Source organism: Zootermopsis nevadensis, unplaced genomic scaffold (assembly GCF_977971745.1).
Source record: "Zootermopsis nevadensis isolate Lab colony 2312 unplaced genomic scaffold, Znev_1.0 Znev_ptg000008l, whole genome shotgun sequence".
Taxonomy (NCBI): Eukaryota; Metazoa; Arthropoda; class Insecta; order Blattodea; family Termopsidae; genus Zootermopsis; species Zootermopsis nevadensis.
The window spans coordinates 16,156,863-16,176,348 of NW_028259140.1; the positions used below are offsets into that span (position 1 = coordinate 16,156,863).

The 19,486-nt window shown below is 40.6% G+C and overlaps 2 protein-coding genes across 4 annotated transcripts in view; one reads left to right on the forward strand and one right to left on the reverse strand.

Moving 5' to 3' along the window:
- The window catches only part of LOC147874542 (uncharacterized), a 123,486-nt gene that overhangs the window by 25,011 nt on the left and 78,989 nt on the right, over positions 1–19,486 (reverse strand). The gene's annotated exons all lie outside the window — the stretch shown is intronic.
- The window catches only part of LOC147874543 (kelch-like protein 10), a 42,807-nt gene that overhangs the window by 6,232 nt on the left and 17,089 nt on the right, over positions 1–19,486 (forward strand). The window contains exons 5-10 of one of the 2 annotated variants that reach the window (XM_087345282.1): positions 1,207–1,443; positions 4,796–4,965; positions 5,283–5,452; positions 6,328–6,489; positions 7,348–7,555; positions 8,926–10,710. In XM_087345282.1, the coding sequence (XP_087201408.1) occupies positions 1,207–1,443; positions 4,796–4,965; positions 5,283–5,452; positions 6,328–6,489; positions 7,348–7,555; positions 8,926–9,109 (1,131 nt within the window). In that variant the 3' untranslated portion in view covers positions 9,110–10,710. Of the gene's footprint in view, positions 1–1,206; positions 1,444–4,795; positions 4,966–5,282; positions 5,453–6,327; positions 6,490–7,347; positions 7,556–8,925; positions 10,711–19,486 lie in introns of those variants that run through there. The other variant, XM_087345281.1, reaches the window with a different exon arrangement.

A 19,486-nucleotide genomic window follows, 5' to 3' on the forward strand; every position in this document is an offset into this window, starting at 1 on the left:
GTTGTTCGAGTTAATAATCGCCTTTTATTCATCGTCTTTAAGTTTGACAGTCCGTCTGCGCTACAATCTTTTATTACAGTCTCAGCGTTAATTAAGATCAGTTCAACTACAGCATTCCACCGTTAACCACATTCAAACGTCCACTCAGCTCGAATAGGAAAATCCTCCAACAGATTAATCACGTCTTCTGACGCAGCGTTCAACTTAACCAAAGATCCTATTGCCATAAGAAGCTTATCTTAGCTGTTCTAATAATTTCAAGTATCTCCGACGATGAACACTTAGCATGATAATCTTCAGCTGATTTACCATATAGGGACAACAGATATCCGAAACGTTCAATAAGATAGATTCGTTTTACCTCCAAGAGTAAATTACCCCAGGGGCTTCAAACTCATAGATGACTTTAACATTCAAATATTTTAACCGTCATCTCACGAAGCAGCCTTACAACTTATGATATTCTTTCTTCCATTTCATCATGCGCTTTAAATTAAGAGAAAAATGTTTCTATTCAAGGTCAAATACCCTGTGATTTCAGCCACTCACCTCTTACGAAAACGCGTGAAACAATTGGACGGGTTCATGAAAACGTTATCTGCTTCAAGTGTCTTTACAGTTTAGCATTCCTATATACTAATTTCCAACACTTAAAGAGAACCACCTGATGATGACCAATTAAGGTCGAAACATGCAATGGCTCGTAATAGACATCGAGCCCATAACCCCACGCGGTTGTGTTGACGGGCCTTACACCCAACCATCAACATGCAGAAAGTTGCCTCCCTTGGCACTCGAAGAAACTAATTGTCATAATTTTCTTTCGATGCTACGTAATTTTGACAATTAATTAAAGTTATCGAATCAAAAAGAATGTGGATCTCGTACGAGAGAGACAAGAAATAAATTACAATTTTTGAATGTAACTCAAAATGGAACACTTACTGAAGTATTTAAATTTCGATTGAAACACTTTTCAATATTTTTCTCTAAGATCTATTTAACTTTGTTTTCGATTCTCTCCACAACCTGTGCATTTGTTAAGAGCGTCGTTAAATAAACGAAAAAACACATTTCCTTTATATACCATAATCTATTTCGGTGAGTTCCCAACCAAATCATGTGTGAATTTCTTGTCTCCTCTGCAATGGAACATTCCATTTCTTCCAAAAAAGTTCATAAGGTCCACATTGAACTGTTCAACAGGTGTCAAAGCACCCTCACGTGACGGAAAATGAGGAGTGCAAACCCGTGATCTCGGAGACGCTCACATTCCTGGACGACGTGAAAAGTTTGTCGAAGGACGACAAGGACCTCGTGACACCAAGGATTGCCCGTCCGCGAAACCGACGGGACATTCTGTTTGCTATTGGTGGGTGTCGTGATAAAAGGCCGACAGATGTGATCGAAGCCTACGACGCACGAGCAGATCGGTGGACTGTGGTGAGTTGCACAAAATTCTATTCTTACCGCGCCTTGTTAAATGACGCCTTTGAGAAAAACTACTTTTCCTCTTTTGCCGTAAATACGTCTATATTTTAGGGTCAGTGTCATTCGGCAAAAATGTGTTACGAAAAATTGTTACGAAAAAGTTTAACTTCATTGTTATGTTACCTTGGAAACGTCATCTGTTTATCAACAAATAAACAACAATGGTTACCTACATCCTTACCTTACATTACATTTATAATAATATTTAGAATAAAGCCAATATAAAAACTTCCTTTCCTTAAAGACGTATTTACGTCAAATTCTCCGGAACCGTGGTTCCACTGACAACTTTTTTGCTAAACTTACTTACAAGGACCTCTTAGCCTCTTTATTTCGTGATCGTTTATTTCCATTGCAGTGAACGCTTTTTAAGATAACCTCCAAAGTCATGAATTAAAGAGAATATATCTCCTTATAAAAATTTGTGATTAGTCGTTGTCGTCAATAAATTACGTCATCAACAATGTCAACTATAAACAAACTCGGCATTGTTGTGGAACACAACAATGCCGAGTAAACAAATAACGCTTCACAACAAAGAAATCAAAAACTATCAAGCCAGTCGCATTATCACTGCTCCAGAAGCAGCACATCGCCTCCGAACAGCGACATAAAACTATTTAAGAAATGAAGGAAAGTGAAAGAAGACGTTGCCAACACCAAAAAGGTAATCTGATACTAATAATAATATTCATCCAATAAGAAACTAAACTAACCCCCCGAAGGGGGTACTTTAGTGTCTTACTCAAGATTTTAAAACGCAACCAACCCTCCCCAAAACGTGGGTTGTTCAAGTGTTTAACCCCCATTCGGGGGACTTAGTTTAGAGTCTTACTCAAGATTTTAAAACGTCTGACTGACCTAGAAAAGTTGTTCTCTGTACTACGACGTAAAAACTACAACATCAGACATATTTAAGAAATAAAGAGAAGCGAAGGAAGTCTTACATTGATAAACGTAGAAAAAACGTATTCAATAAGAACAGAAGAGAAAAAAAGCAGACGAAGATTTGTAAGGGTGGGGTTGGACGTAGAAAGTTGAGTGACCAAGAACAATTGGCCTCTGAACAGCGACGTAAAGAACTACAACATCTGACATATTTAAGAAATAAAGAAAAGCGAAAAAAGACTTACATCGATAAACGAGACCATATTAACGACATTTGTAGAAAAACAGACGAAGATTTGCAAGGGTGGGATTGGACGTAGAAAGTTAACTGACCAAGAACAGTGGGCCTCTGAACAGCGACGTAAAGAATTAAAATATCAGACCTACTTAACAACTAAAGAAAAGCGAAGGGAGATTTGCATTGATAAACGCAGAAAAACTTATTCAACAAGAACAGAAGAGCAGAAGAAAACAAACGAAGACTTGAAAGGGTGGGGTTGGACGTAGAAAGTTGTCTGACCAAAAACAGTTGGCCTCTGAACATCGATGTAAAGAACTAAGACATCAGATCTATTTAACAAATAAGGATAAGCGAAAGAAGACTTACATTGTTAAACGAGACCATATTAAGAACACACGTAGAAAAACAGACGAAGATTTGCTAGGGTGTTGTTGGACGTAGAAAGTTGACTGACCAAGAACAGTTGGCCTCTGAAAAGCGACGTAAAGAAGTAAAATATCAGATTACAAGAAGCGCTCCGAAAGGATTAGCCATCGTTGTCAAAAAATGACGTCATCAACAATATCACCTTATATTTGTTTATACACGGGGGTTAGTTTAGTGTCTTACTCAAGATTTTAAAACGCAACCAAACCCCTTCGGTGTTTTGGTCAAGTGTTTAAACCCCCCATTCGGGGGGGTTAGTTTAGTTTCTTACTCAGGGGTTAAAACACTTGAATGAGACACTAAACTAACTCCCCTTCGGGACTAACCAAGGTTGGTTGCGTTTTACAAACTTGACACACACCCCCCTAGGAGCTCCGAAAGGAGCGCCCTGCTCTAGTCTCCTTATAAAAAATTGTGATTAGTCGTTGTCGTCAAAAAATGACGTCATCAACAATTCCACCTTATATTTGTTTACTCGGCATTGTTGTGGAACACAACAATGCTGAGTAAACAAATAACGCTTCACTACAAAGAAATCAAAAACTATCAAGCCAGTCGCATTATCACTGCTCCAGAAGCAGCACATCGCCTCCGAACAGCGACATAAAACTATTTAAGAAATGAAGAAAAGTGAAAAAGACGTTGCCAACACCGACAAGGTAATCTGATACTAATAATAATATTCATCCAATAAGAAACTAAACTAACCCCCCGAAGGGGGTACTTTAGTGTCTTACTCAAGATTTTAAAACGCAACCAACCCCCCCGAATGAGGGGTTGGTTACGTATTAAAAAAATGACCAACCCCTCGAAGAGGGGTTGGTCAGTTGTTTTAACCACCATTCGGGGGGCTTAGTTTAGTTTCTTACTCAAGGGTTAAAACACTTGAATGAGACACTAAACTAACCCTTCCGAAGGGGGGGTGGGTTGGTTGCGTTTTAAAAACTTGACCACCGAATGGGAGTTAATTTTGCGTGTTACTTAAGATTTCAAAACGCAACCAACCCCCTAGAAGGGGGTTTGTAAATTGTTTTAACCCTCAATTTGGGGGGTTTAGTTTATGTTCTTACACAAGATTGGTTGCGTTTTACAAACTTTACCAACGGCCCCTAGGAGCTCCGAAAGGAGCGCCCTGCTCTAGTAAATAAATAAATTACTCAAATGCTGAGTCTCATGTACAATGTAAGTTCTAATAGGAATCGACGAAGGATGTGAAGTTTGACTTAAATACCGTTTACAATAAGCGTCCTACTTCAACTGTCATGGCAACCTGTCTGCTGATTTTAGACATCGTTGATCGTCAGTGGATGTCAACGTAACAAATGAAGCACTGATCAGTGTGGATGTTGGCCATCTGCGTGGTCACGCCTCGTGAATTAGAAGGCTTTTGGGTGCGGTGGGGGACTTACTGCCTCCAGCTTTGCGTCGATAAAACCCAAAACACCAACATCTGTCTTTGCCATCGCACGAACCTGAAATGTCAGCTGTTGATCAGAAATTGATTCTACGTTTGTCTGTCGAACTTGACGAGAGCTTCTCTTCGAGTCTTCCTGTTTCCACCTTCGCTCCAAGTTAATTTCTCACGGTCTTTGTCGAGTGCCTCCCTCCACGGGGTAGCAATTTCGGTCCTCTGTTGGGGGTTGCACCTCTGCTCCGGTGGTTTGTCGCTTGGCCTCTAATGTAAGGACTTCTCTTCAGTAGACGTAATGACCCAAAGAAACATAAAGCCATAATCTGTCGTTCCTGCAGGTGGAGGTGGTCGACTCGATCGGTCCGCGAATGGCCCATCGCACGGCAGTGGTCGGTTTCGACATTTACGTCGTCGGTGGTCACGACGGCGATGAATTCTTAAGCTCATGTTTCTGCTTCAACGCTGTTACGAAGACATGCCGCGAGGTGGCGCCTATGAATGTCCGAAGGTAAGATGCAGCTTCGTAACTAAGGAACTCCTTGGAACAGAGTCCTTCTTCAAAAGCTGATAGTCGCTCTCTTAGTCAAGATATAAATCTGGGCAGGGGATGTAAAATTGAACCACTCACATACAAGAGCATCGTGCAAAATGTGAATAGTTCGGAGGACTTTTGCGATAATGTTGGTTTTAAGAATGCGATTTTCTTGTTAATTCACTTGAATTATGATTCAACAATGACGAACTAACAATTGCTTTCTGCGAGAGGAAATTCATCTGAATCAGCAATAAATGAGCATAGCAGAGCGTGTACTTTTATCGTTTCAGATGGGGTTTAAGTGTGGCAGTTCTACGAGGTGCAGTGTACGCCATGGGCGGTTTCTCTGGTAATGTTTATCACAGAACGGCTGAAAGATACGACTGCGAGACGGACCAGTGGTCAGTGATCGCTCCCATGAACATAGGGCGAAGCGATGCAAGTGCGGCTGCACTGAATGGTACGTAAATCCTGTGAAACAGAAATTTGTGAATTAGTGCAGAAGGCGAGGCGTCTGTCTGTCTGTCCGCGTGTGACATCGCAAGAACGGTTGAAGGAATCGCGGGATTTGAGGTTCTCACGGCGGCGAGTACGAAGATGGCTGTCGTTTGGCTTCCGCCGACGTTTCAGACGAACCTTATGCCTTCATCATTAAGGCGTTCCTCTTCGCTCTTGATCGTTGTTTCCCTCACTCCATCGTCCCATATTCTTTTATTATCTCTTCTTTTATCCGTGCTACGGACTACGTTATTTCACAGAATGCAACGGCTTGAAGTTCTGAGTGCGTGATGGTTTCTTCTGCTCTCATAAGCTGTCCCTGTGCATCGTCTTCTGCCTTTTAGTGTACACTAGGAGTGAATGCAAACAACCATCAAACTATCAAATTGGCTCTCAAATAATGCAGATGCAATATGTTTTAGAGACAGTTAATAATCTCATGTAAATAGCACATTGTATTATAAATGTAGAGCACCTTTTAGCAGCTCGTACCGTACATCTCTGGTACCAAATTTAATAAAATTTGTTTCACACAAGATGGAACTTACCATCATTTCCATTATGCATTAATTTAAGCACTTTATGCTGTTTATGTTAAATTTTATCAGTTAAACTAATTTCCTCCGACACGCCGATGGTCTGCTTTCGAAACAAAGAAACAGATGAACAGAGACGGCCGTGTCTGTGCAGTTTCTGTGACTCGAAGGGGGACTTAATAGATTTACAAATTTAAGTAGGGATTGTCCCATGTTTGTGCTCGGCACGGAGCAGTTTAATACCTCTCCCTAAAACAAATATGTGTACAGATCTTGTCATATGGCTAATTTGTTTTTACAGACAAAATATACGTCGCTGGTGGATATTTTAGTCTTTTCAATTATCTAAACTCGGTGGAAGTTTATGACCCGGAAACCGACCGATGGACGTTTGTTGCACCAATGCTATCTGGACGTATGAATTTTTCTTGCGTCGCGTTCCACGGCTGTCTGTACGCCCTGGGTGAGAACTCTGGACATTCTGAGTGATGCTCCTCTATCATTTCTACAGAACTTGCTATTGTGAAATGTTTTCCTGGTTCTCTTTGAGTGACTGAGATTTTATGAACAGAATTTTTCTCCCGTCATTACAGAGTTAGTTTGGCCTTAATTTTAACCCCGATTCGTGGTTTAGATTACATTCTCCACAAAGAACACTTAACTAACTAACTAACTAACATCGCATAATCTCTTGTGGTATCTCAAGTACCGTAAGCCCCATTTTTTACAGAGTCCCAGTTTTAAAGGTAAATATTTTGTTCATGTAGCAAGGAAATTTCAGTTTGCCGTGCTGTTATCCCCAAAAAGCTGATGGTTTAAAGCAGTCCCTTCGCAGTCTTTGCTTCAAGTACGAAAATAAAGTTGTAGCTGTTCCTGGTGCTAATACTGACAATGCAAGAGGGAATGAATTTTCTTTGTTGTATTTAATTCATTCGTTTCTTTTACGGAATTACCAATTTTAAGAGCGTAAATCAGTTTGTAAGACGATCGGAGTGCGAAGCATCGACATTACGGGAAATACAAACATCTAGAAATTTGTAATTGGTAATCTTGAAGAAAAGATAGCACTTGTGATAATAGTCTTAAAAGGAAGGATAATATTAAAATATTTTAAGGAACTAGAGTATGTGTGAGGGGTTCAACTACCGACTTTTGTGAATAAGGTAATGAATCTTTGTGGCTCCATAAAGGCCACAAATTTCGTGGCCAGGTCTCGGAATAATAAATATCAAGACGGGCCCCACTGAATGGGGTTAGAATAAGTTTCGTTTGGCAGCTTTTTTATATGCTGTGACCTGTTACTGAATGTGTGTGTGTGCAGGAGGATGGAACGAGACATCATTTGAACTCAGTACCGAAAAGTATGACCCTGCAGAAGACACGTGGACCGAAATCCCTGCCATGAACGTGTATGAATGTTATTTAAACGCAGAAGTCATCAACGATATGATCTTCGTCATCTGTAATAATTATGACCCGAAGGATTTCTTCACCCGTGTCGCATGTTTCAATGACAAGGAAAATCGATGGTTTGTTTGTTTCTTTGTTTGTTTGTATGGTTGTTCAGGGCTGTATAATCACAAACTGTTAATTTCGAAAAGCACTAGGAAGTGAATGATTTCCGCGATCTTGTGGATGCAGCGACCTGTAGTGACGTAGTAACTGACCGACGTTTCAGAGGTTCCTCCTGCTTACTCAGGGCCTCGAATAAACGCGCGAAAATTGGGCGAGATATAGGGGGCAGAATGAAAGGAGGCAGGGCGATGTTGCGGTCAAGCTGAATCCATAAAGCGGAGGGCGAATGACTAGGAATGCTAATCAGACGTAAGCTGTGACTGCATTAATAAGAAGCTCTTGGACTAAGTTTCTTTGATCAGTGGCACTCTCTCGGGCAGGAAGTGTCTGGCGTTCAGCACATCAGCATCACCATAATCTTTCGCTTTCATCGAAGTGTTAGGCCAGTTTCAGGTTTAACGACGCCTACCGCCTCTTGTTCCCATTTCTGATGGAAGTTTATTTCAAAAGGGCTGTCTCTTAGCGTGTTTGACCACGCAGTCTCCTGAAATCTGTTGACGGAGTTGATAAGGAGCTCCAAAAACATCCAAGAAGGGAAATTTCTTCATACTTGTTTGTGCAAGAGCCAGAAATCCCACGGAAATTAATTTAATTTTGGTTTTGTCTGTCTTACGTGTAGCAGAACCTCTCCAGAACTACTTTTGGAGGGACAAATTTTTTTTTAAACATATTCCAGAAAGAGGGAAATATTGTCATCGACGCATGTCTCAAACAAGACGCGCCTATCTCTCCAAAAAAGCGTGTGGTTCAGTTCATTATTCTGACCGAAGTTAATGGCTTAATGAAGTTTACCAAACGTCGCTAGCCAGAACACAAGTCATTTCACAGCCTTTTAAAATAGTGGTAACCTCTACCTTCATTATGATGTAATAAAATATATTACCTTATAATAGCAATTTGGCCGGTGTTTTATGTGCATGAGTGAAAGAAAGATCACGTGGGAACTGTTCTGAAATATGGTGAGGCAATCGTGCATTGAATTCCGATTGGAGGAATTTATGTTAAGGTTGTCAGGAAACAAAATATAAGCAACGACATTTCGGTGGAAGCTGTGCCCTTCGCTTCAAGCAGTTTTCCATCCTACATAAAGGCAGAGCCAACCCATCAGACATGGATATTTTTAGGTCAACACATTTTACGACTCACAAAGATAATTCTTTTATTCTTATTCTACACCGAAATCTCTGATATTTTAGAACCCCAAAAGTAAAAGTATATATATACATATTTTCTGTAACTGTGTCTGCGAAATGTGGTAAAAATTGTCTTGAGTGTAGATTATACTGATGGATGGTGTTTCTACTTTTAATATTTCAAATTGCAGGCACAAGGCGGCAGACATGAATGTTTGTAGATCCGAGATGTCGACTTGTGTCATCAAGAACCTACCGAATGCAGGCGATTACACCTACAAATACAGAGAGAAAATGATGGAGGAGAAATGCAAGAAAATGTTGGTTTGGAAATGTAACTGTCCTTCCACACACACACACTCGTCCTTCTGCTGATGTAGCCACGGGTTCGAACCCAGTAGCTAGGCCGGCGCTGTTGCGGTTAAAACGTTTGTTACTTCGGTGCGCGGAGAGGGTTAAAGGTTTTCTCAGGATACCTTGACATAAGGTCAGTCGGTGGGCGAGGATCTCCGACTCTCAGGGAATATACGGAGAGGCCTTAATTAGAGCGGCGCTCGCGAGAGGGCAGAGACGTCGCTGAGCTGGTGCAATTTTTGACGACACAGTTGTTGTTGTTGTTGTTGTTGTTGAAATCACTCCATTTATTCACGAATTGAGACACGCTGATGCAAAGACACAATTATGTTGATATTCAGAGAGTGCAATGAATCGGCTGTTTATGTACGACTTGAAGTCCAACCCAACACAAAACTGTTCTTAAATTTTGAATTGAATGCGGCGATCCGATTCGACACCTGAAATCACCCCATGACGTCGGAAACGCTCCGAAAAGCCACATTGGAATTTCATTGGTCCCAGTCGCAGTGAGGAGACTGCTCTAGGGCAACCGTCATTCTATATCTGGAAAGGCTTAAGTTTTCGCCTCGTAAACAACTTTTACGAGGCGAAAGCTTTGTGAGTGTCACGGAAGGTCTCGAGGAAAGACGTTGAAGCGACTGATTGTCGCTACTCTCTTCCAATCCAATCTTTCAAATTTGGATGTCGTAATGGAGTTCCTAATTTCGACCGCACAAAACAAAAACAAACTCTCAGAGACAGAATCGAAACAGACGCTATGAGGAATTGAGAAAGAAGAGGTACTGAAATGTATCAAACGCGACATTTTAAGCCCCTGAAAATATGACGTCAGGGTGGACTTAAAACACAGTTCTCAGTCCAGTATCTTTGATACTATTTTACAATTCATAATTGCAGTTAATACTAATAATTTATCTCGTAAATAATGACAGAAGTTTTAGCAACATCAATTTCAAAACAACATTTTTACACAGAATCAAATACGAGGTGCTAAGTCCTAAGTTTTTGTGTTTATCTGGACGTCACCCATCGCTCAGTATTCCAAAAATGAAGCCATTACGTTTCAGGAGCTGACTCTGTTTCTAGGATATTGAACGACAGAGAAACAGCTGTACTGAATACATTGCACAACCATTAGAACACCCGAAAATTATGTTTAAAAGCACACGAAGGTTTGCTCCTAATATAATAGTCAATGCTCATCATAATTTGCTATGCGAGTGCGACGTAGGAGACCTTGGTAGCACGAGATGAAATTGAGGTGATGGTGGCGCCTCTTGTGGAAGTGGCAGGAGTCTGGAGTAAGACGCTCGGTTTTATTTACGTGTTTTTGGTAGTCGCCGTGAAGGTATTTTTACATTTAATTTACTCTAAAGAGAAATATTATAAATTGCGTAATTTTAATGTGATTTGTATTGATACTGCTGGAATAAATTGTGTTACTGTCGAACAAAATGAAGATTAATTCCCGTCAAGATAGTCGGGTCACACTACGCTAGGAACTGATATAAACTTGTTACAGAAAGACGGACCTGAAGATGATCCGGAATCTAGCCAACTGATAACGGTTGCTATAAACGCTCTGACTCCATCGCATGTGAATCTCCTGATAAGGCAGCCACATTTTTAAAGCAATGTCGAGTCCCAAAAATGCAGATGTTTAAGATGACGCAAATAAGCCAAAGTGCACTTCCTGGAATGTTGATTTTAGTAGGAATGTCTGAGGCCTACATTCTGAAACTCCTAGGATTAAAAAATCTCAAGGTTTGTAGTACCACGAGTGAGTCAGTGGTTCAACGTTGCTCCTCTTGCCATGGTCCCTGGTTCGAAGTTTCTCGCTGGCACAACACAACACAACCACAAATACTCAGAGGGCCGCTTCACTCACACACAGACTTTACACTCTTTCGAAGCTCTGAGCCAATCTTTGCTGAACACTAAACACTTCGAAATCCCTGACTAGTAAATATTCACTTATATTTCCTGGTTTATCGAAAATCATACCGCAATGACCAGAGCCTGCCTGCCAGTAATACACCGCGCGAGATAATTACGAAATTTCGACGTGTCTGTTAGTTCGCGATGAATGCGTACGCCATCGAATTCGGCAAGTTATATGATCGTGTAACATGGCCTTTTAGTGTGAGAACATCACAGCCATGAATAAATCAAAATGGTTACGATTGGCTGGGCATTTAGACAGCATACATAACACGTTGCGTATAAAATATAAGCTGTGGGTGGGAGGCTCTTCAATGTACAGACAACCAATTTTAAAAAGATTTGTTGCTGATGTCTGCAAATCTCAATTTAAGAATAACAAAACAGTTTTGGTTTTCCGTGCTCCGTCCACCACTGGTTGCATTCATAAGCTCCTCTGATCAAAAACCTCCTCTTTGCTTGGTTTCGTGATTTTATTCAGTTTCACATAGCGAAGACGGCTGTCCGATGTTTGGTCAAAATGAATTATTTAAAGCTGCCGTTTCAAAGTTTTGATTCCGGGTCCATGGAATCATCTTTTCTAGCGCAGAACAAATTAGAAAACTAAGGCAACGCCTACTTAAGTTCATACTCTACAATAACTTAAATTATTCTCGACTCGAAGCATGATGATATAACAACGATGTATCAGTTGAAGGAGTTTCATTTATTTCATTCCTTCCTGTGATTACATCAAGAAGGCCACGCCCAAGGAATTTGAAACCTAGCACAAAATTTTGACACGGAAACACGTGACACGAGCTAAGGGGTCTCGGAGTGGAGGAGAATATTATTAAAACGGAGTTAAGATTCGAATTTAAATTAAATGGTTCGGACTAGGGGTAGAATTTCGGTTTTTCTGGTGACGAGAATGAACTTCCGTGTTCTTTTGTGGCAGTGAATTTCCCGAAAACGTTGTAATGTATGAAGACGTGGAAGAGAACCGAAAGCTGGAACAGGGACAGAGAGCCTCAGCGTCGAGATGTAAATTAATTAAGAGCTCTTATTGAAGAAACGCACGAGAAATGTCACCTGATATGGAACCTGTGTTCAACATTTGGAAAATTCAGAACAAAACACCTTAAACAGAAAGTTCTGTCCAACTACTCATCACACGTAACATATTTAGCGACATTTTTAATATTATCATACTATTATTTATAATATTCCTTGAAAATTGTGAGTGGGGACGTCTTCGGTCCCATTTATTTACTGTCTTGAATTCGATTGAAGTTCATTCTTTAAAATTTGTCCACATTCAAAGAAGCAACACGAGAACGTACAAATCATGAAAAGTTAGTGTTCGCCGGCCATGCACACAGAAGGAAAGAATTGTTAGGTTTATTAGTGAGTTAGTCATGCAGAAAGAATGCTAATTTGTACGATTCGTGTGTGGAGTCTGCCATCAAATAATTTTATATCAATGTTTAATTTACGTGACGTCAGCGGATTTGACAGTTACTGCTCTTACTCAGTCACAACCCAAGAACCTTGGCTATAATGGGGAATAATTTGTTGGTGCAGGCTAACATGTTTCAAGTTTTGTACAAATCCTGAACACAATGAACCAAACATTTTAAACGCGTTGCAGTTTAGACTTCGTAGCCTAAGTAGAACAAACGACGGGAGATTACGAGGAGATGAAAAGTGTTCATGGTTTCCTATCCTGGAAGATGAAATAGTGAAAGAATTCCTAGGGACTCTAGGGATAATGGGAATATTTTACGTGAGAGTAGAGGAAAAGCTGCAAAGATGTAACAAATCATATAACGTGTCGACGTAAAGATACAATGCAACGTAGTTTGAAGGGGTGGAATGGTGCAGACATCCTAAGAAATGAATTTCACATTCCTCAAGTGCAATTAGCTTTTTCATTTAATCACAGGAAGACAATTGTCCGTCATTCTATTGCACGCATCCCAAATCTGAAACATCCCAGGATCAGCAAAATAGTGCTCGCATCCTTATGCAGCTTCGAAAATAAAGTATAATATAAGACACAGTGACTAGTTATGCGCTGAGAAACTGGATAAAAACACGAAACCTTCTGTACCACCTCGGGAATCTATCCGAGAGCCTTCCGGATGCAACAAGCAGTGAGCCGAGCGAGGTCATTTTACGGTAATGTCACATGTAAATAGCTGATTATAAATGTGAACAACAAAACTATTTAGTATTAGCAATGACATCTGAGTGCATCGTAACCCTATTTGACTGAAATGTACTCATCAAATTATATGAAACCGAACTGACATAATATTATCACAATAATTATTTAAGTGAGTGCATTTCAAATTATTTGCGTAAAAATATGACAATAACTTTACAATGGGACCACTGAATTTTTAGACTAAATCATAAGGATGACAATCAACAGTTAATTTGATTCCCAAACGTTCGCCAGAATTTTGAAGACAAACTTCTAGAAACTTTGCAGAACTCAATCATTATTAATATGTAATATGATTCAGATTAGCCTGAATATTCATGTTGGCGAAAAAATACAACACTCGAAAAAATCAAAATGTCTACTACTTTCGCAACTAATTAATTATTCATGTTAATGTCTACTCGGTACAGTTCCTATAGGCCATGCGGATTACAAAGCCACTGGTCAGCAGTAATTTTGTGTACGTGTTCAAAAGTCGGCAAACAAATTTAATGTTTTGGAAAAGTTCTTCATTTCTGAATGACTTGAATATTTAATATTTCTGCATCGCAAAAAGACCGTCATAATGGCTACAAACTTCGCACGTAATTTTTCATGTTGGAAAGAATATCGTGAATAATGATTTTGCAATTCTTGACCGAGCAACGTGAAATCAAAGTCGAAATTATTTCAAATCACGAAACTGTTACGACGTTTTTAGCGAACACTTCTTCATTGTTTCACACCTCCTAATTTGCATACACCACGAACTACTTTTTATCCAACTATACAAACTAAAGTGAAGTAGCTTTTAGACGTGTCCGAGAACATTTAATTTGTCTCTATTAATACGAAATCACAATTAATTTCACGTAAACTATTTAATACAACTTATAAACACTAGTTGCTTATTCTACAATACCAGATTCGTACGCTGTAGGCCAAGATAGATTGCAGGCAGGCTCACGTCTCACCCTTACGAAGGCTAATGGCTCTCTGATGCTACGCGATTAAAAAAATTAAGAGCGATTTCGCCCGTAAGAGGTCACCCCACCTGACATCCTGTGACGGTTCCTGCTAAATCTAACAAACGGACGGCATTTAATGATCAAAATAATAAGTGCAGACGTCACTAAATATATTTAGTACGCCTATTATTTGGGTTTTAAAGTTCGACACACATAAAATTATATAAATTTTAACCTGGGGTAAGTGACGTCAGAGACCAGACAAGCAAATGACGCGCCACGGTTCCCACGCTATGTCACTATGTATCCCTCCGCTGTTACTAACCGAGTACCCAATGTTTCAAGCTTTTCAGCACAAAAGCATTCGTCCAAAACGTAAAATGTAGGCGTTTGTGATACTGCATAAATGCCATTGACCAAGTCTCGCGTCGTAAATAATCTAAACACAAGAGAATTATTGAACATACATTAACTTGAAAACATCCAAGTTTCCCAGTTAAAATCTGAGGGCCCACAAAATTGAGCCATCGTAGGTTTAGCTTCATGAAATTCTGTAGCCATTATTCAGTCTTTGTATAAATGTATTCAAATACATTAGGACTGTTTTCGTCACGTTATGAGCTCTAGATTAGACTGCGAAACAAACTATAGAACAGAATGCTTCTTGACAATGTAATAGTCGCTGGGCTGTTCAAGAAATCTGACTTCTGGAAAAGTATTCTAGACTTCCGTGGTTTGCCCTATTAGATCAGAGCGCAGGGAGCATTATATTTGTTATTGACGCTGAGAACCAAGCAACGAACACACTAGGGCAGTGAAGGCTCTGGCTTGCTGCTCCGGGTAAGGTCAGGCAGCGACGTGCAGCTTGGGACTGGGCCTTGTGGAATGGGGTTCGTACTCGGCAGGTTACTGGTTTGATTCCAAGCCTGTATGCTCTGCTGTTGTACTTAGTTACTGTGTTTTATGTGGAAACTCTGGATAATAAAGACAGGTGAATAGACTTTCGGACAGGTGGATAGATAGAGATCTGCTCTGCCATAATGTTAAGCCTCAAAGGGGGTTCGAAACATTTATTACATGAATAACCATCCCCTCTTACATAAAAAGCAAAGATCGAAAGAGTTGTGTCATATTGAATGTTATTTCAACAACAATTAACATGAAACACCCTGTTTCAGCTCAACCTTTTTTAAATGGGGGTGGAGTCGCATAGCGTGTGTCACCAAGCAAGCTACCACAGCTGCAGTTTTAGTAAGTTCACTGTGACAAGAAATTCAGGAACGCTAAAATTGTTGAAATGACACGCACGTTGCATTCTGCACTCATGGTCAGTTAGTCGTAACTCAGTAAAGTCACAAAATTTAAAAAGTTTGCTTGCCGCATTTCAACGTCAAACAGTGAACGAAAATTCTGACAGCGTACAGAAGCCTGTCGTCATAACCGGCTCTTTTTAAATTCTAAATTACGCATGTCTTTTGAAAATCAGCCACGACACCTGATAAAATAACTCCACCCCACAAAATATTCTTGTACCCAATCGGTAAGTCTCCACAAACCTCTAATTAGATCACGTGGCTAATAAAATATGCTCGGTACGGAATGATTTTCTGGATATGGACACTTGTTCTCGAGTCTTAGCTCTGTCTTCTTCTTCTTCTTTTTATCTTGAAGTTTCATTTTCACTTCTCGGCCTCTTAAAGCCGGGTCAACACTGACGCGCACTGCCATAACATAACAGCGGAACGCGAAAATGTGGACCCAGGTTTGTGCCCGAAATTTTTAACAGAGTAATGTCAATGAAATTGACCAAGTTTCGCACCCATACAAAACAACAGGCAAGATTATTGTTTTGTATATTTTAATTTTCAGGTTCTTAGAAATCAGACGGGAAGACAAAATATTTTGAACTGAGAAGTAGCAAGCATTTCCCGAATTTAATCTCCTCCTAAATTCCTCGTTGAATCGTTATTGTTTTTCCCAAGTATTTGAACTTTGTCACACTTTCAAAGGATTTATGAGCCACCTTAATGTCTGTCGCGTACATCGCGGCGTCCGCTACGACGTGGCTGGTTGCACACTGCGTCCCATCTTGGAGAGTGACGTAGCCGGTGGGATATTTCGGCGTTTTGGTGGGTTGTCTCAGGGATTCTTAATTAGCTAAGCGAATCGGTAGGCATGGACTCGAGTCTCATTTGGTGTCACGGCCAGTTCATAACCTGCGTGATCGTTGATCTAGAAATGTTGATCCCGCGTCTCGCAGTCCAATCCTTGATGCTTTGTGATCCACGGCGCATACTTGAGATGGCTTCCTCGCCTCTTCCGGGTCTCCCACTGGGGCTTTATTCTCATGGCCGTGTTACCGTCGGTCGGTCTGACATGGGATCGTATCGCTCGCTTCATCCGTGGCTTCAGAGTCCTGTTCTGTCCTGGGTGTGACGCGGGGCTATGATGTCATTTACTAACCCACGTGGTATTACCACCTGATCGGGGCAATGACCTCCCGCTCGCCGATGTAGTAAGCCATCTTTGTCAAGGTAAAACTGACCTTTGTCAAAGCTATTTCTACAGACGCTGACAAAAACTGTCGCTCTGCTGATTTAGCCATGTTTGCGCGACTCAAGGGGTCGTTTTCCAAGGTCGCGATGTGTCGACTTAGGGCGTCTACATGCTGGATAAACTTTCTTGGGCGGAATTCTGCTGTGAAATCTGAGAGACCATCTCATTAACCGGGAGTTGGTGTCTGAGAATTTCTTTAGATAAAGGTCGATGGTCAGATCGGGCTACGAACTGACGACCACGCAGATGGCTTCGGAAGTGACGTGTGGCCCACACAAGAGCTAAAAGTTCTAATTCACTAGAGCTCAATATCTGTTCGTGTTCGTGTAACTGTCCAGAAGCACAGGCCATGGGTCTTTCTTTCTAGCCTTTTCGCGTACTTTTTAGGAGTAGAACTGAAAATCAACAAGTCATCTATGTAGCAGTAGACCTCCCAATACTTTGTCCATCAGGGACTGAAACATCGCATAAACCAAAACATAAGCGATTATATTCGTAATGCCCGAAGGGTGCGCCAAATGCAGTCTTTTCTTTGTATTTCTCCGCGATCTCCACTCGCAAAAATCCACTGAAAGAATCCAGCACCGAGAAGTAACGGCCTCCATACTAAGACGCCACCGTGGGGAATGCCTGAAACTTGGTTAGTGTATTTACACCTCTAAAATCTGTGCACACTCTCCATTTGTGTGCGCCATCCATACTCCTTTTTGAGGTCAATATGGCGGGGCTTGTCCATGGACTATCAATCACTTTCACGTATAAAACCTTTTTCCAACAAATCTTGAGTTTACTCTTTCGTAACATCTCTTAAAGCGTATGGTATCTTATACGGAGGTTTCCGTATCGGCGCTGCATTTCCTATATCTGTGGTACGAGTCACCACTTCAATACTCCCTATTTTTTATTGTTTACTGTTCTAAATATTTACAGAAATTATTACATTGAAAGCATTTTCCGTTTTCTGTCGCTCCTCTGAGTGCACGTGCACCCTTCCGAAGTCGCATCACGAGTTCCTGATGCTTGAGGCGCCTGCAGCGAGCAAATTTCAAATTAAAACTGAATAGAAATTATTTGCCATCACGGACATTGCTTCGAGTGGCAGAACTTTCAGCGAGTGCGTCGTTAAATTTCTCATGCTGTTGGACATATTCATTACCAGGAATGGTAAATCAGACAGGAATATAGAGATGTGTGAAGAATTGTGGCTGGTAAACAATTTCAAGTTGTTAGACACGGAATAGAAAATTTTTTCGCATAAGAAAAACTCGTGCAAAATACGCGTTTAAGCTTCTAACGTGCCTCGGGAATTAAATAATCTCAGTCCTAAAATCTATTCGATGTAGGTCCGAGACCGGTTGTCCTGACTGAAGTTTTTCGTGGTTTTATTTCTTTCTTTCAGGCACATTCTGTGATAGTACCGGAAACATTCGAGGTTAAAGACCGGAAGTGACAGAGTCTCTGCGGCGTAACATTGTCTATTTTCATGATCTGCTGGTGTCTGGTACCGTAGAGGCTGAAGATACGACTTTTAAGATTACCGCGAGTTTATTCGTCTTTTACAGTTCATGCGACACCAATTAATAACCTCGTTCGAATTCATGTGATGGCCATTAAAAGGGTATCAGAAATAAGACCGTACTTTCGATTAATAAAAGTCTGTGTTTGAATTCAATCCTGCTTGAAGTAACTCGCCATTGGTCATCTGAACCCGTACAAATGGAATCCCCATCCTCCCACTCTTTGAGCAAGAGACATTGGATTCAATTCACGTAATTTACATTTCCCGTTTTGACAAATTTATTGAAAGTTTTGTAAAGAGTAAGACGTCGATATTTATCATTCAATTCGTCTCTCAAGGCAATGTTAGCTACTTTATGTACGATGTGACATTTTAGGTTCTAAGGTCTTTAGGTAATTTGGGTGGCACTTTAGCTATAGACACCGCGATATTTTATGAATACGACGCTCCGAATAACTGATGTACTTTTCACAAAATGCAGACCGCAATGTAAAACTCACGTTCATATTATCATCTTCCCATTACCTTAAACTTGAGGTCGCCGACAGGAGGTTTGGCGTTCGGAATTCTGAGAAACGCCGCGTACTTTTTCTTGTTTTGGATAGATGCTAAAACTTTTCTCTTCAGCAAACCTTGTTGGACACTGACTATTGGTTTTCTTGAGGTCTGCTCCTCCGACGCGAGGCTGCTACACATGCAGAGCATCTCCAGTGCCATCGCGGAGATCCGACTGCCCGCCGTGTCTCCACGTCTGTGAGCTGGACTCCAGAGACCTAGATCCATTTTAAGTTACTGCATTATTTATCGGCAGCATAAAAAGTTAGGTTAGGTTACAATTATTCAGTTTAATTTAAACAAATTTGAAATACTTTCTTGTATATTAAAAATGTGTGAGTCTCGTGGAAATGTCGGTTAATCAAATAGGAACCTAAAAGTCAGAACGAAATCACATGTTCAGTTGTTGGGCTTTAAAAGCAAGAGCGATACAAGTCTTCGTTATAACATAGATTTGAACCAACTTCAGAGGCGATTACACTTCCATTGTCAACGCCAGAACCGCGAAACATGGGTTTCTCAGGCCCCCGGAAACATTTTCCCTGGCGCAGGGGTGACGGGGTCAACAGGCCCGGGGCCTTAAAAAATTATTTTCAAAATTAATCAAGTAAAATAAAACCCGATGTTAGTTTTAAATAATAAGGGTAATGAAATTTAAATTCCTTCTT